The sequence below is a fragment of the Colletotrichum orchidophilum genome, assembly GCF_001831195.1.
Source record: "Colletotrichum orchidophilum strain IMI 309357 chromosome Unknown Scaffold_61.1, whole genome shotgun sequence".
NCBI classification, from domain to species: domain Eukaryota; kingdom Fungi; phylum Ascomycota; class Sordariomycetes; order Glomerellales; family Glomerellaceae; genus Colletotrichum; species Colletotrichum orchidophilum.
Genome location: NW_019173017.1, coordinates 233936 through 250873, shown reverse-complemented (window position 1 = coordinate 250873; position 16938 = coordinate 233936). Strand labels below are relative to the sequence as shown.

The 16938-nt window shown below is 50.9% G+C and overlaps 5 protein-coding genes across 5 annotated transcripts; 1 reads left to right on the top strand and 4 right to left on the bottom strand.

Annotated features, from left to right (window-relative positions):
• Nucleotides 1-422: 422 nt before the first annotated feature.
• On the bottom strand, nt 423-2031 carry CORC01_07602 (uncharacterized protein; the record flags this gene model as incomplete). The annotated part of the gene is made up of 7 exons (XM_022619238.1): nt 423-944; nt 998-1111; nt 1188-1229; nt 1291-1343; nt 1393-1532; nt 1593-1819; nt 1879-2031. 7 exons carry the CDS (start codon nt 2029-2031, stop codon nt 423-425), a joined length of 1251 nt encoding a protein of 416 aa, XP_022474317.1.
• Nucleotides 2032-4703: 2672 nt separating this feature from the next.
• On the top strand, nt 4704-7178 carry CORC01_07601 (phenol hydroxylase; the record flags this gene model as incomplete). The annotated part of the gene is made up of 7 exons (XM_022619237.1): nt 4704-4732; nt 4799-4825; nt 4906-5080; nt 5140-5151; nt 5219-5741; nt 5807-6042; nt 6105-7178. 7 exons carry the CDS (start codon nt 4704-4706, stop codon nt 7176-7178), a joined length of 2076 nt encoding a protein of 691 aa, XP_022474316.1.
• Nucleotides 7179-8833: 1655 nt separating this feature from the next.
• On the bottom strand, nt 8834-10567 carry CORC01_07600 (uncharacterized protein; the record flags this gene model as incomplete). The annotated part of the gene is made up of 3 exons (XM_022619236.1): nt 8834-9840; nt 9909-9989; nt 10051-10567. The coding sequence occupies 3 exons, from the start codon at nt 10565-10567 to the stop codon at nt 8834-8836; spliced, it is 1605 nt and encodes a 534-aa protein (XP_022474315.1).
• Nucleotides 10568-11970: 1403 nt separating this feature from the next.
• On the bottom strand, nt 11971-13401 carry CORC01_07599 (uncharacterized protein; the record flags this gene model as incomplete). Its single annotated transcript, XM_022619235.1, has 1 exon — nt 11971-13401. The coding sequence occupies one exon, from the start codon at nt 13399-13401 to the stop codon at nt 11971-11973; it is 1431 nt and encodes a 476-aa protein (XP_022474314.1).
• A 1834-nt stretch (nt 13402-15235) lies between these two features.
• On the bottom strand, nt 15236-16354 carry CORC01_07598 (cupin domain-containing protein; the record flags this gene model as incomplete). Its single annotated transcript, XM_022619234.1, has 2 exons — nt 15236-15982; nt 16052-16354. The coding sequence occupies 2 exons, from the start codon at nt 16352-16354 to the stop codon at nt 15236-15238; spliced, it is 1050 nt and encodes a 349-aa protein (XP_022474313.1).
• Between the last annotated feature and the right edge of the window lie 584 nt (nt 16355-16938).

Sequence of the window (16938 nt, the reverse complement as noted above, 5' to 3'; positions counted from 1 at the left end):
TGTCTGCCCCATCCAACAACGGAAAGCGGGTCGCAGATCGATGCAGTCAACGTGGCTGTTGGAACTTTTTCAGTGTCATATCTCGGGTTGCCGAGATTGAGGTGTTCCTTCATGTTCCTTCACCGACTCCAAGCTTGGTATCGCTATCATGCGGCATTGTGGCAATGGAACCATTTTTGTAGTGACGCCAGCAAGAATCGTCTCCGGGACAGAAATACGCAAGGAGCAAACACAAATCAAAGAATGACAAAATATGCTTGCTACAGGTCAGATTATGTGCTGCTTGAATTTCGCCTATGCCCCTTCATTACGCCCAGACGTGAAAATTTTATCCCTGGGTATTGCTCTTGTTACATGTCATCGCTTTAACGGGAACCACTCGACACTCAAAAGTGCGCCTTGGTTCGTCTCTCCTCATCTCTTCAGTATCTCCCCATCCTGGGTTCATGTGGACCGTGTGCTGCCCTCGAAATTGTGTATTCCTTTGTAACGACAATCTTGTTCGGGTCAACCTCAAGTTGATGCCGCCTTGCCCTGGTCGACTGCCGATTACTATTCACAGGCTCTGCTGCGACTTCAGCAATGTTTGAACCCTGTGGCAAATAGGTGCCTTGGGACTTATCGGTAGAGCCAATCGAGGCTTCCTCGCCGCCGGCGATATTCTTCTCGACACCGTTGGAGACTATGTGTTCGTCCGATCCCCAGGTCGTCTCGTTTGGGATGGAAAGCGGGTGACTTCGGGGTCCCTGCTTGCCCGGGTAACTGCCCAGACGGTAGCCCTGGCTGTCTCCAATTCCACCACTTTTGTTGGTACTCGCATTGCGGCTCTTGTCGATGACGCTCTTGAAGAGGGGGTAGACCATGGGCATATTGGTGAGGACTACGGAAACGAACGACTCTCGTACGGACCAATATCCTGATTGAGCAGGATCGGTATCGCCAACCTAGACACTCCCGTTAGCGAGTCCCAAAGAAGCCAGCGGTATGATTTGTTTACTGTGAGAATTGATACGCAGCGAAGGATACCAAAGGCCATCTCGAGGAACCCGCCGCTGAACATGATCATCAGAGTTGTCTTCTTCCGCCAGGGAAGGTGTGACTTCCACACCATCTGTACCCTGAAAAGTTAGCGTGGTATGTCTAGCATCTACAAATCCTATTCAAGGACTGTGACAGCCAAGACTGACCGGGAGTGGAATAGCCATCAGATAAAAGTCCGTTATTGTATTCTGCTAAAGTGTCAGCATAATGAAAAAGTTGTGTTTCAAACATGACTTAAAGGGACGTTACCATGGCCATGACGAAGGTGGTTTGCAATATGGAAACAGCAGGCATGCAGGAGTCTTTCCTTGGTTAGGATTGTTGTTTTCTGAGATGATAACTATCACTTACTTCCCGGGGACGGGTTGATCTGCCATTGATTCTGGAAAGGTATGCACTTCATGAACGCGACCAAAAGGCACGCAACGTACGTTATGGGCATGATAATCATGGCCCAGAAAATGACTCGCTTCATCTTGTGAACACCGTCACTGTCTAATGTTAGGCTCACGAGGTTCGAAGCTGGAAGAAAGCTCATTGGCATCGCTCACGTCAGACGAGAGTAGTAAACTACCCAGCACGCCTTCAAAAGCCACAAAAGAGTTGTGTATAGCAAAAGACCAATGACGTGTGTCTTGGAGCCATTGACGCGCAAGACCCATTCTGGTGAAGCCGGATCTAGAGTTGCGCGTTGGTCGTCTGTCATGCCGTTGTTGGCGAAGCCTTTCCAGTATGCCACAACAAAGTATGCCGCAACGGATTCCGCAGTATATACCAACTAGTCAAGATATTCGTGAGGATTAAAGTTTTGATAAATTAACCCGGGAGAGAACTCACGATTGCTAAAAACATCAGGGCATCATCCCAAGCAAGTTTCCTCCACCCCAGCGTGGAGGCTCGGCTGTAATATCGTAATCCGACCACGAGGTAGGCAGCACCCTGCAAGCCCCAGACCTCTTGGATAAACGCGTTTGCCTCAGCGGCGGACATTTTTTCAGTGATGAACAATAAACTGAACGAAGTGAACCGCCATTCAAAGAAACGAAAAGAAGTATGGCCAGACCCGGTAGCGAAGTTACTTAAAAAGAGTTCGAGCAAAAGAGACAGAGTGTAAAAAACTAGCCGTAAAAAACTCTGAACAGAGACTGAAAAGAAGAAACTCAACAGGCACTCCTGTGGACCTGGGAGCTTGAATCGCTCCTGTATCACTGCTTTTCTCTCTTCAAGGGCCTTTTGCCTATTCCTTGCCCAATACTCCTGGTTTAGTGTTTCCAATATCCAGCAAGGTTCATGCCGATCGTGAGGGCATTACAGGGGAAAGTCTGGATTGGGTGCTTATGAAGGACGGTTCATCTCTTGGGAGTAGTGACAGATGGGTGGCACAGGCATGAACGGTGCCAACGTACGGACTGGTCCATTTACTCGCACCTTCAAAGGTGTCAGGGGGTTCTCGTATTCCGACTACAAAACAATGAGGACCAAAACGTCCGATCGAAGATTTGCTCGGGGAACCGGAGGGCCATCCGAGAGCGTTGGTCCTCCCCAGAGCCTATGGTGATCTGGACTCGCCGTTGGTCACGTAACTGACTTGTGGCGCAACGCCACCGCGATTTCTGAACCAATCTGTATCGAAGTTGAGTTTGAGACAGTTCACTAATCGGGCCCTGTCAGCAGAAATTCCTCATCGGGACTGGCGGACAGCGACGGGAGAACGTTCCTTACTATTAGTGATGTCTTGAACCCTGGTGGCTGGACTAGCATGGTCTACAACATCCGCCCAATGCAGCTCCCCTGAGATTCTCCTTGGGTACCTATATTGCATGAAACGACATCTTACAAGTCGCGACTGACCAGACGCTGTCTACCCACTTTGAGCGCATGCGGCTTCTCCTGCGCCAGCTTCGCTTGCGGCGCAAGTAGTATTTCACTCCATTCTGTCATATTCCTACGCGGCCCAATGGAACTGTTGCAATGTCAATCTTGAGTTCTTGGCCGCAGCGGAACCTTGACGGGAACCTAGTCGCTCGAACGCTTGAGGTGCAGCATATCATTCCATCTGCTTTCAGGGCCCCGGTCGCAGGAGCGCTGATCACCGACTCGTAATGTCGGGAGCTTTTCACCCTGTCTTGTAATGCTGGATTATTATTTGACGTGTTTTCGCCAGAGTGTCTCCAACGTGATAATCCAATGTGACGAGTCAATTCGAGTTCCAACAACGGAGGTCAGTGATAATCAAGCCGGAAAAAGGTGGTAATTCTGTGGATACCGGTGTTGTAGAGCACGAATCAAGAGGTAGCTAATGCGAGAACCTGCAGATAACCCTGCCCAGGGTGTTTCTCCGTAGTGGAAACGACTGCTCAAGGGTTCTAGGGTTTGATACTCCATTTACTGGGGAAGCAACATCGTCTAAACTCGCGAATAAGCGTTCAATTGCTCCCAACTCACCTTTATCGACTATCAAGTCACCTTCCCATCAACTGGTCGCTGTTACACACGAATACCACGTCAACCACCCGTTCAACGTAAATGCCGGTGGAATAGCCGGGTTGCCGAGAGCTCAGGGTGTCCCACCGTCCACAAGTTACGATTACGATTTGATTTTGTGACCCAGCGATAGACTCAGCCATTCCGTGGACCCTACGGGTTGCGAAACTGTCTCCGAAGTATGCGAGGCAGCGAAAAGCGCGTAACTCTCCAGTAGTATCTAGGCTGGAAACTGGGAAGGTTATCACCTGAAGCACATCGCTTAAACATGCTGCTGGGAAAAAGAAAAACTGCTAATCAAGGTGTCAACGTACCGGCTAGCCGGTGGCGTTGACCACTGTCAGATATCAAGAATCCGGGGAGCCCGGCACAAGCCGTGGCCCCTCGGCTTTTTCAGCTAAGCTGGCGCCCTTTCTGTGCTGTCCAACAGTCCAACTAGTTGTTGGAGGGCCTTGTTTGCTGTGCCTGCTTGCTGCACACTTACCCTACCTTGAATATTTGCAAAGAGACAAGGCTTCTCATTGCTCTGTTGGATTCAGACCATGTATCATCCTGCCGGCCCTTGTCGTCGTACTCTCGACGGATCATCAATCCACCCCACGTCCAACGGTGCGCCATTCCAATCGTTGGAAGAGGGTCCCATTCTTCGTGTGAATGGCGCACGGACAAGCATCATGCTTTTCCATTTCGGCCCTGACTCGAGCCAGAAAGGGGAACAGATCGTCCTCATCCCATGGCCCAAGGACACCGAGCCCTTGTCGGCGGGACGCTCCCGGGCGTTGGAGTGACGAGCCCAAGCTCCACCAGGTCCTCCCCCGCCGCGCTGTTGAAGGTCCTACCCCAGTTTTGGAGTTGGTGGTACGGCATCTGCTCCTTTGTCGCATCAGACCCAAAGCTCGACCAACCATTGTATCGGTCTAGCTATAGAGTGAGAGCCCATTCAACGGGTGCGGAGAGGTCCAGCCAAGACTGATCATCAAAGGGTCGCTCTTCGAAGACTGATCAAGACGCTGACGGACCCCGCGACTTGAGCACATGCGAACCATCCCGCTTGGTCTCGTTCACGCGCAGCTCTCTCGTCTCTCTCCTTTCTCATTTCCCTCATTTTTCGTCCCTTACTAAACGCCAAACTCCAATCCTCGAGTCTCTAGACGCCGCGCCGGGTCAGCCTAATTAAGATGGCTACTCCCGAATCCAATGTAGATGTGTAAGCCTCATCATCTAAGTACATTTCCAAACATGAATAGTATCTCACTAATGCCGTGCCTTACAGGCTCATCATCGGGGCGGGTCCTGCGGGGTAAGTTCAAGCCGTCAACTTGACGCTTTCTTTTCCGCAAACGCGTGTTGCCAGCGGACTGATGAGATGGTGCCGTGCAGGTTGATGGCAGCCGCCTGGATGGCGCATTGTGGCGTCAATGCTCGCATCGTTGACAAGAGAAACACAAAGATCTTTTGTGGCCAGGCCGATGGACTCCAATGTCGCAGTCTGGAGATTTTTGACTCGCTCGGCTTCGCGGACCGGGCCTGGAAGGAAGCCAATCACATGATTGAGGTTTGATTTATGATTGCCATTCTGTTACCGAATGTCTCGCGCTGACCGAATTCTTTCAGATTTGCATGTGGGTATGTGACCGTTTTAACTTTCAAGCTCATAGCAATCAGTCAAGGAAATAGCTCACACCAGTAATAGAACCCCGGAAATGACGGAGTTATTCGCCGTAGCGACAGAATCCCAGACACTATCGTCGGCCTCTCTCGCTTCCAGCAGATCGTCCTTCAGCAAGGCCGCATCGAGCGGTTCTTCTTAGAGAACATCAAGAAGCACTCCAAGGACACGATCAAGGTCGAACGCGGGGTCCTTCCCGAGTCACTCGAGATTGACTTGTCCAAGGTGGATGACGACGACGCCTACCCAGTAACAGTAAAGCTTCGTCAACTTAACGAGGAGGAGTCTGCCCCCCCTCAGGCCGCCAACGCTAGTAGGATCCCTGACGGTCTGTTCCGGAGCAACCTCATCCGGGACGATGACGAGGCGGACTTGATCAAGAAGGCCCAGGACAGAGCTGGAGCGAGTGAGATAATTCACGCCAAATATGTCATTGGCTGTGATGGTGCTCGCAGTTGGACTCGGAGAGCCCTCGGATTTGAGCTCGATGGAGAGGCTACTGATTTCATCTGGGGTGTCATGGACATTATCCCCATCACAGACTTTCGTGAGTTTCCCGTCCTCTATTCGAATCCTTGCTTGTGGGCAATGCTAATGAAAGACTCGGAACAGCCGATATTCGGATGCGATGTGCCATCCACTCCGCTGAGAACGGTAGTTTGATGGTCATCCCCAGAGAGAACAAGCTTGTCCGCCTCTACATCCAGCTGAAGGAGGTCGCTCCCGATGCGTCCGGAAGAGCAGACCGCTCCAAGATCACACCCGAGCTTATCTTTGGCGCCGCCCAAAAGATCCTCAGCCCGTACAAGATTGAGTACGAGTACTGCGACTGGTGGACCGCATACCAGGTAAGTACAACACCTGACGCAATGCAGAATCTTCAAGGACCCCTGCTTACAGCTTGCAAAAGATCGGCCAAAGAGTTGGTACCAGGTACGACGCCCACGGCCGCGTCTTCCTCGCCGGAGACGCCGTCCACACCCACTCCCCCAAGGCCGGCCAGGGTATGAACGTCTCCATGCAAGACACCTACAACCTCGGCTGGAAAGTCGCTCTGGCCGCCAAGGGTATCGCGAAGCGGGAAATCCTGGGCACCTACCAGAGCGAGCGCCGCCGCGTCGCGCAAGACCTCATTGAGTTCGACCACCGCTTCAGCCGTCTCTTCTCCGGTCGCCCGGCCAAGGACGTCCTAGACGAGGAGGGTGTCAGTATGGAGGTCTTTAAGGACGCCTTCCTCAAGGGCAACTTGTTCGCGTCCGGTCTGTCGGTCGACTACGGGGCCAGCAACCTCGTCGTCAAGGCCGGTGATGCCTTGAAGCAGGGCGATGGTCACAAGGTGCTCAAGTCTGTGACGGCAATCTCCGAAGAGGACTTCAAGAAGAAGCAGGCACTGGCGACTGGTCTGCCCGTCGGTATGCGTTTCAACAGCTTCAAGGTCCTGAACCAAGCCTGCGCCCGCCCCTGGCACTTCCAGGAAAGACTCAAGGCGGATGGCCGTTTCCGCGTCGTGCTCTTCGCGGGTAATATTCTCGATACGCCGCAAAAGGCCCGTGTCGAAAAGTTCTGCGCGGCTCTCGACGCCCCCGGGAACTTCCTCCGCAAGATCACGCCTCCAGGTTCTCCCATCGACAGCGTCATCGAGGTCCTGACCATCCACTCTGCGAAGCGCACCGACACGGAGCTACTGAGAGACCTCCCCGACATCTTGCACCCCTTTGATGCACACACCGGCTGGGACTACAACAAGGTGTACGTCGACGATGAGAGCTACCACGAGGGCTTTGGAGACGCCTACAAGAATTACGGCGTCGACAAGCAGAGGGGCTGTGTTATTGCTGTGCGGCCTGACCAGTATGTTGCGTGGATTGGTGAGCTCGAGGACTTTGATGATTTGCAAAAGTACTTTGAGGGATGTCTGCTCGTGGGTGAACACGCCACCAATGGCACGAATGGGACCTTTGGAACTGCATTGCCCGTTCGATAGAGGGCTTCTGGCTGTCGACATTCAATATGCGTCAGTAATATGTACATGTAATTAATTCAAGGCTCTTGATTTCCGCTTGATAAGAAGTTTTTGAAAATAAGTTAACAAATTGAATGACTCGGCTTCTGTGATGTTTTGGCCAAATTTGCTACTGTTAGGGGCGAGATGAAAGTCAGGGGCTCGATTGGATTGTTCTCTAGACACTATGCATATTTCATACTCTGGCAATCTACTGTACCGATGTGCTAGTGGGGTCTCCGGCAATCTTCTGACACTAAATCCATTACAGCCCGCATGTACTTGAAAGCTATTCTTTTCAGAGTCTTCGATCTATGCGCCAGGGTTGTGATGCTCAATGCTCGCAGCAGCTGCGCTATCAGGTGCACTTTCACACGCCATTCCATGCCTTCCGACCATTTCAAAAAGGCCGTCTCGGCCCTCAAGTCAGAAAGCATGTCTCCAGATATCGATGCCTGCGCTCGAGAAACAGAATCTTGTGAATTTGAGTGAAATATTGGAAATAGTGATCGAAAGTGCAGTGCCGTTACCTCTTTCCGCTGCATCGACCAAAGCGTTCATGTTCCCAGCTAGGGTGTCTCCAAGTTGCGGTTGACCTGCCAAGCGGCCCAGGAAGTCCAATTTTTCAAGCCGCATAATAGCCTTCCGCTACCAGCATCATCACACAAGCCGCTTTCAATATCCCGGTGCCGCGTCTTGCTCCATCATGAGTGTTGACTCACTAGAGATGAGCAACGTCCATCAGACACCCATTCCCCTCGCTCTAGACAGCTAAGTTCTCTAAACTGCCTGAGGCAAACTTCCACATGGCGCTATTTTCAGTCGACAACCTTGTCGCATTATCTTTGTTAGCTCAACAAGTTTACCTCTTCATTGACGCTACCACAGCCATCCACTAAGTCTGATAAATTTCCAGGCCATGGTGTGAGTCGCGGGACTGTAACCAGACAGATCGCCTCAAGTGGTATATTACAAGTCGAAGGCTTGCTCCGGCCAGCAGGTAAAGTCTTCTCTCATCATCGCATCACCTCTTGAAACATTTATTCATTCTTCTCAATTTTGAAGCAAGTCTTCCATTCTATTCTTCACTTCAGGCTCAATATTCATTCTCACTATCATTCCTTTCATCTATTGCCATTTTCAACACATCAACGACGTGAAGCTGTTCGTGCAATCTTTCAGAATGAAGGGCATAGTCCTCGTTATCGCTCATACTGTCTTCTTGGCTGGTGCCTTTGCTCATTAGGGGGGTTATAATACCCCTTACCCAAACCTCTAGTGGTCAATCCGGCATCATTCCCCCCAACCTCCCCACGGGCGGCATTGGCGGCGGTGGCAGTAGCCCCCGTTTCGAGACCCGTGCCCGCACCGGCTGCCATGGCTAACACGCTGCTACTTCCCCCCCGTCTCTAAGAACTGGTAAACGCACGATTGGTGATGGGTGGGCTCTCAATAGGGTCTGCCAAGGCACATTATCTGTGGACTATGGCTTGTGGTACTTGAGCAAATGTATTCTTGACTCCAGGCATAATACTAGTGAAGCTAGTAACTCATTCTTTTGAACTTCCATTGCAATAGGTCAAGGACGATGTAAGAAAAAAATCATTCTGTGATGACCAAGGTCTACTGGGGTTCCTTTATACCTGAATAAGAGGACGTACAGAGGTCACCGGTACGCCTTCGTTTCCTTCCGCGGCCGCCTCTACTTCCGCGTCTCCGATCATACTGAATCCATCATCGCCACCGTCAGTCAAGAGATGACTCTGCCCATTGATATGACGGTCGAGGTTCATTTCATTCAGCTGAGCGACGACCTCGCTTATGCTCGCGGTATCGCTGTGCGCGTACCTGGGGAAGCCCGGCGGCAGCGTAGAGTACGTGTTTGAATCGTGATTCTTTCCCACGGGCCGCTTCTCCTCCAGCGTTCTCTTCACATCATCATGTACCCTCTCCGTAATCTGTTGTAGCAAATGCAAGGTCTTCGTATCAGGCTCAACGGAGTCTGGGCCCTCAAAGACCCCCGGGAGACGCCAGTTGGTGTAGAGGTTGAAGTGAGACTTTCTCACTTGCACTCGGTCAGGGTGCGCGCCAAAGTAGTAGGAGCAGAGTCTGCAGGTAGGCTTGCTGCTGCCAATGTACTTCCAGCTGTTCCAGTACTCTCTGGGATGCTGCAGATCCTGGCCAAGCAGATAGCTGTGAACAAGCACTTCGGCGTGGACACGCGGCCTGAAGGTGCGCCTGCTGATCTGCTTCTGGATGATGGCGTCGAGGCCGAATTTTTGCATTTCAGTGGCTTGCTCAAGATAGAATTTCTGCTCCTCTTCGTCGTCCGGTATCATGTTCCTGATGATGGATGCCGCTGTGAAAGACTTCGATTTTGCAATTGGCTTTCTGGCGGCCTCGCTTGACGGAATGGGGGTGATTTTGAAATCTTGGAACAGGATGGGCAACCGATCATGGGCACCGATTATGGCATCTGCTGCCTGACGGAAGGATAAGAGGCGTCCGAGATAATGGCGCAACTCGCACCAGGACTGCGACCTCGAGATTTCACCGTCTTTGGCGTTTCTCATGATGGCCTGCTCGATCTGAGTGTTTTTGATGGACACAACCACCTTGATCAGTTTTTCGCAGTCACTCAAGACTTTACGCAGGTCAGCTATCTTGTGTTCCCCACTGGCGTTGTTATTTAGAGTGCTTTGAATGACTTACACTTGTCCTGAACACTCCCGGATGCAAAATCCCGCGGGAACTCCACTTTCTCCTTCAGTCTTAAGAGTTCAGATTTGAGAACTAGAATCAAGTCAGGACTAGTGTGGTCCGGTGGGTAGAATATAGAAGAAGATCTTCTCACCATCCGGTGCCTCTCGTCTGTCGCAATCGCCGATGCAGGCATGTAGGTACCCACCCAGTTTGTCCAGATAGATGCCCACACGCGGAAGGTTGAACAACAGGATCTTCCAGAGCACCTGCTTGGCAAGGGCTTTTGGCTTGAGTCCCGTGGGGTTTTGGCCCACAAGGGTAAGTAGGCTCTCGGCGAACTGCTGAGTCTCGGACAGCTCGTTCGCGTCCCTATCATTAGAACCAAAGACAAACTCTGGGCCTTCGGGGCTGTTGAGGACGGCGAACGAAGTAACCGTCTTGCCGCCGCGCTCATTATCGCACACCTGTGCTAGCTTCTCCACAAAGTATCGAAAGACCTGCGCCTGCGTCGCCAGGGAGTCATTGTCTACTTTTGGGTTGCCGTTGAAGACTTCCTGGCCATCACGACAGGCCACTTGCAGGGCCTGCTCAAGGACGACAGGTTCGTAAAAGAGCCGACAATGATCTACACCAGCAGGTTCAACCTCGACTGGGGCTTGTTGGTCCATTGTTGTAGCGATTCTCAGGTGGATTGAGATCGAGAATATGAGTCGCTGACGAATTCAAAGCCTACGGGCCTTGTTGGTGAGATTTTTGATATTTGTCTTCGAACTATTGGAAAACTTGTGATGATGAGTAGATGTTCCAGAGAGACAGTACCGAGCCGAGCGCGGAAGCTGTACTTTTTATATTTGGAGGACCTTTTCCTTCAACCCTTTCATTATGACGCTGGCATGTTGAATTGCTCAACACACGATTCCCAGAAAGGAATGTACTCCCGATATCTCAACGCTTTTCCACTTTCACCAACGCAGTACCAACGTCGATTCCATGAACTTCTAAATGCTTCGTCGTGTCGCATGGTGCTGTTGGACGGAAACACGAATTGCCCAATAGTGTGAAGACACAAAACAATCAGTAATTGTCTTATGAAGAGCCCAGCCTGCCTAGAACCCCCTGCCATCGCAGAACTACGCCCACTCCACAACTCGAGTCGATGAGGCGGTCATCTTTGGGTCGCCATGCAGAACTGCCCGCAGTGACAAGCCAGGCTTTAGCTCAGCCATCCAACAAAAGATCCGCTAATCTCTGCATAGTTAGCTGATGCGACCTGTGAGGGTATTGGAAGCTGGAAGGGACGGTCATCATGGACAGTCTGCCTGATATGTCGGTAGATCTTGGACCAGCCAACATGAGAAATGACACGGAGAAAAGAAAGCATGCCTTGGCGTCCTCCAATCTCCATCGGCACGAATTGCAATATGGCCCACTCACACCAGCTGACGCATGATTGTACCCTCCGCCCGGCCTCCCGCATCTTGGAGGGGCCGAATTCTGACACGAGATTTTGGATGCCTCGACATGACCCAACATCCTTCGTTCTTCTCGCGACCCGGACCAGCGTTTTAGGGGACTACTATCACAGTGAACTCACTCCTATGTTCTGATATTGAGCTCATGATTCTCCCTTCTGCGGTGAAAGAGGAAAATGACGAGGAGTTTCACGAGCATTAGTGGTGCTAAAGACTGGACCCTATGTAGCAAGGCTGTATTCAGTTTCCTGCATCGTCGTTGTATTGACCTAGTGTCATAGTACGTATGGCGTCAATTGCTGCCCGCAATCAACGGCATCGTTTTACGACACCTAAGGTAGATAAGCGCACAATTAACGCCGCGCTTTGAATTGTCAACATGGTCAGGCCAAGAGATAGCTACGGGTTACTTCGATTCATTATCTAGAAGTATCTAGGAGTAGCCAGTATATCTTGATGGTCTCCCAGGCATGCTCCAAGGCCAATGTCTCCACATTCATAATCCAATGGAGCACAATCCCAGTGAAAACACCCTCACCGAAGTAAGGGTTTGTAGTGATCAGCCTTGTATCTATTCTTTCGTGTAATCTCTCACGTACTTAATCTCTCTCCCAACTTGAATCATCGACCTTGTCATGCCAAGTATACCCATGAGGCCACCGAGGAAACCCTACGTAGTGAGTGTCGCGAGGCTTGGTATTCGGATCAGGGGTGTTGTGTTTGAAATGTGATGACCACTTGACATCATTCACATCCTCGCCCTTTCCAAGATTCTTATACGAGATGAGCATGACAATTCGACTCCCTTCCTCCGTGTCCTTCCATTCATACGTGTAGTTCGTGTAACAAATTTCGCAGGCCATGATCCATACAAAATTTCTCGGTGAATATCGCGGCACGACAGCTGGGTTCCAGATGTCGCGTATCTTCTTCATCGGGTCATTCAACCTCGATTTGTGATATTTACGAAGCTTGTCTTCATCGGTAGGGAGCCCAACATAGTTGAAGACGAACGGGTATGTTTTCATCCAGTCGACATGTTCGCAGCATGTTGTTAGTTTGTTCCGTTTCAGTAATTCGACAATAAAACGAACGTTGTTCTTTGCCTGGTTTGCGTCCCGGCATGCGAAGAGTGTGGTAACGGTCTTGATAAGCAAGTCGCCCTGGCTTAAAACACGGCATGTGGTAGCTTGTTGAATGTTGGCTTCAGTCTTTTTATGACGATAGATAGCGGTCGATTCTAGGAGACTCGATCTGTAAGAACCTGTCTGAGAACGTTGCGAACGCATAAAGGCCTTGATCATGTTGAAGTGGAGCTCGCGTGGAAGATACGGAGATGCCATTCTCTGATGCCGACTGGAAAAAATTTCTTTAACACAGGGGCGAGCTGAAGAAGCCGAACGTCCCTGTGAGTCGTAGTCGCTAGCCGTGACTGATAGGATGGGGTCATGGAATTTTTGACAGAGCCTGCACAGGACGTCCCTGGAGTTGCTGGCGTCCCTCTCCAGCAATGCCAACAAGTCAAGCTGCCCTCCAGACTTCGAGACTAACCAAAAGTTCTCTTCTCCGATAGCCAGTAACATCTTCTTGCTCGTCAAAGACAAGGCTGCTCGCTCGACCATGGTGAGATGTTTAGCGACGACGAGAATCAGACTGGGCGACAAGACATGGTCGAGACCTGGTCCTTGATATTCTTTTTCCTTGATTACGCGAATGGCAATAGCCTTAATCCATCGACGGAGCCACCCTAGGTCCAACGGTTGAGATGGCTGATCACATGGCTCGGCGTCTGAGGGAAATGGTTGAGATGGCTCTTCGTATGACTCGGAGAGACTCTGTGTATCTCTTAAGGGCAATGGTCGAGATAGCTGTTCGTATGTGTCACGGAGAGTCTTTTTAGCTCCCGAGCACTTTTGAGGCTCATCTTTCGTCTCGAGGAGAGAACTGTGATCGGGGTGTTTCTTTATCTCGAGGAGAGGTCTGTGATCGGGGTGTTTCGGTTTGTTCGTCTGTTCGCGTGATCGAATCATCTTCACAAAAATGGGGAGCAGGATTACCGGATACATGTTCTTCTGAATGAGTAATTAGATAATTAAAGTGCTCAACAGCGATAAAACCCTGCTAATCGTGGTGACGGAGAGCCGCATGATGATGAACGCCTCTGTGTAAGTGCGTTCCTAACCCGAGCAGATGTTGAAGGCAGGAGAGAAAACCCCGACCAAGCTTCAACCCAATCAAAGTTTTGCTCTGAAAGTTTTTCAAAGCTCCCAAGGTGTCAAGGTGTCAAGATGTCAAGGTGTCAGGGTGTCAGGGTGTCAGGGTGTCAGGGTCTGGACGGAATGGGGTCAATGGCGCAGCAGCCGTCTTTTCATAGCTATCTAAAGTGAATGTCAGTTCGCTCTGCTACTAGAAGTTCCTGGTACACTTCGGGCGGGCGAATGCGGGCTGTTTAACGGCTTACGGCAGTGGATTGAGGTTAGCACAACGGCGACATTCAACATAGCACGCGGGCGAGTTTACTAACACCAAAGAGCAAGCACTATTTTTTACAAATCTAATGGTGCTTACTATTGAAACTGTGTTCTGAACTGATCGAACAATCGATGCCGAGACTGACCAGTGATGAAGTCAGCCATTCTGGGAATGGTTTGTCATCACTTGCAATTCTCAGGGCTTCCAAGTTAGTTGAATTCGGGAAAGAGGCGTGAGATGAAATGAAGATGCCAAGGAGAATCAACCAATGACATGAATGAGGTAGGGAAACGTGATGAGCTGGGAAAAGAGAAGGAATGAGAGAGATAGCTGACCGTAGCCTTTGGCCGAAGGGAGCCTGAAATAATAGATACTAGGGACAGAACAGAGACGGGTACTGAGGCATAGTCATCGGCGACAAGTTAAGGAGCGACGTGAGATCAATAGTGTCAGTGTGGTACGGTGCCACAGCGCAATGCTTTAATAGAGTATCAATGATTAAGTATTTAGTGAATTTAGAAACGTAATAGTTCTTCTTGAAATAGCAGAGATGCGGTTAGATTTATATAAGGGCGGAGCACTCTTATCTATATTAACTTACTAAGCACGCATTCATATCACTATTCAACGATTAAGAACGCTCTATGTCCCCTACATCCTAAAGCAAACCCTCTCGTCTTCAACCGTCCACCACTAGTCCTCGTCTCACGTCCCCTCTCATCCCCTCTTACTAAATATTCGACATTGCTATTATTAAGATGAATAATGATGGAAGAGCTCGATACTATTAATGTCTTTGAAAGCGACTAGAAGCGTTAGAGACCTGGCGGCTCGCGTCGGCCAGTACAGTGCTAATGAGTGCGGCCAGGCCAACGGGCATAAAGCTGGCCACTTATAATTACTCTCAGTCTCCGTGTTCCTGATAATCACTGACCTCTTGGTCGCAGTAGTCGTGTTATGCCGAGCCACCTTGCACGCGCTAGCTACGAGCAGCAAGGCCAAGAAACCCATGGGGAGATGGTGTCTGATATGTCTTTAGTATACCTTACCCCCACCACAACAGCAGTCTCAATGGGCACCGAACGGACCACCACCATATTACAACCAGCCCCAGCAGTACAACCGGCAACAATACAATACGCAGCAAGGCAACGGGTATAACCAACAGCAGAACAGACCCAACGATCGGGGGGCATACCCTGGAGGTCGTGACGTTGGGATCGATTTCACGAGAAAAGATAATACCTTGCCCGACTTGCCAGACAGGAAGACTTCAACCAACGATTTTGTCAACGGAAGTCGAATCCCACGAGACAATGTATGTATTCAACTTTCATAAGTCATCTGCTTAATCCTTCCAGCTACCGCTACTTGGAAAAGCATTTTTTCTAATTACAATGATTCAATCACAACACCCAAAGCCGCACTCGCTTCCTTGATCTTCTCCTCTTGCCATGCGGCGCTCTCTTCCGGCAAGACAAAACTTGAGAAAGCCTCGCCCGCATTTTGAATCAAAGTCTCGATGCCCGGGCCGTTTGTGAAGACGGTGGATCTCACAAACCGAGAGCCATAATCCAATGTGAACGCCTGTCCCGCCGAAACTAGCAGGGTCTGGCCCTCCCGGACCTCGGTCCACGAACCAGACTCCTTGAGCTTGACTCTCAACAAACCCTCCTGGACACAGAAGCAGTGGTCCACCTCAGGGAAGGTCAACCAGCGAGCGAGCGGGGACTTTTCATACAGCTTCGAGGATTCAAGGCTGGTGATTGCGAACTTGCCGCTACACTGAGTGGTGTTGATAAAGGGCCGCGACAAGACGCCGCCGAGGATGTATCTGGGGCCGGTATTGGCTCGGAGGAAGTACGGCTCCAGGGGACCCGGGAGAACATTTTCTGACTCCTGCCAGTCTCCAACTTCGGGAGGGGTGTAGTTGCGCTCAAAATTTACGTCGAACCGGTCCTTTGCGGCCATGACTTTAGGGATCAACAGGCTCTTCAGGTCGCGGTTATCGTGCTCTGGCACAATGTTACCCTCGTACTGCTCCGCAACGTAGCGGAAAAAGTCTATCCAGTCTCCCGGTGCAACCAAACCCAGGGTTTCTGTGTGGGGGCCGATAAGCTCGGGATTGTGTACAATTTTCTACGTTTGAATTAGCCTTTGAGAGCTCAAATACGCGTACTTTCTTTTGGGAGGGGAGTTCAAACTCACGGGAGGAACATAGGCAAAGTCTCCAGGGCCCATGATTCTGCACTTATCACCATTCCATAACCTCAGGTAGCCCTTGGTCACGAGGAAGACGTCGTGTGCCTCGGCGTGCCAGTGGAAGCCCGGAGCATCGGAGAGGACAGCACCGCTTGAGAACACAGCGATGCCACCGTTTGTCTGTTTGGACGAGGCCAGAATTCTAAAGGCACCCTTGCTGCCGGGGATAGTGAGGCGTTCACCCTCCAGCTGGTCGATGATATAGCTCGTCCTGGCGTCAGGAGGGGTGGAGAGGACGGGAATGCTCATGTTGGGCAAGAGGTTTCTTGTGATTGTCCAATCAAGAGAGGAGGGAAAAAAGAAAGGGATGCAAGAAGTGTGAGTGGGGTTGGTTTCAAGGGTCTAGATCTTGGATCGTGGGCACTTGAATTGGAGACTCTGGAGTAGAGGGGTTTGGCTGAGGATTGCATTTCATATTCCGGGGATGCAAGCGGCGCCAGTCCAGCCTTTTACAGAGCTTCACTTCCCCGCAGTCTAACTCTACTCGACTTTGACGGGAAACTATTTGACGCCGCCCACCGGGAGTTCACCTCGTAATGGCCCCCACTTCGGCTGGTCAGTGCGGGGTCCGGATATCCCGAGCTCCGTCCGGAACAGCCTGTGACAACCACGGAAATTCCGCGGTTTCGACAACAGAAGTGTGGCCAACAACAGCGTTTGCCACGCGGTCCCCGCTACCGGAAGCCCGGCTCGGGGCAAGATTCCAGCGAACCTCATGGACCGCGTGTCCAGTCTGCTTCCTATTGTTAAGCTATCTAGGTTGTCCCCCGCCACATCATTACCCCGGACTCTTTGTGGTTACTCTTTGAGTCTTTCCTCCTTGTCACTGCCGC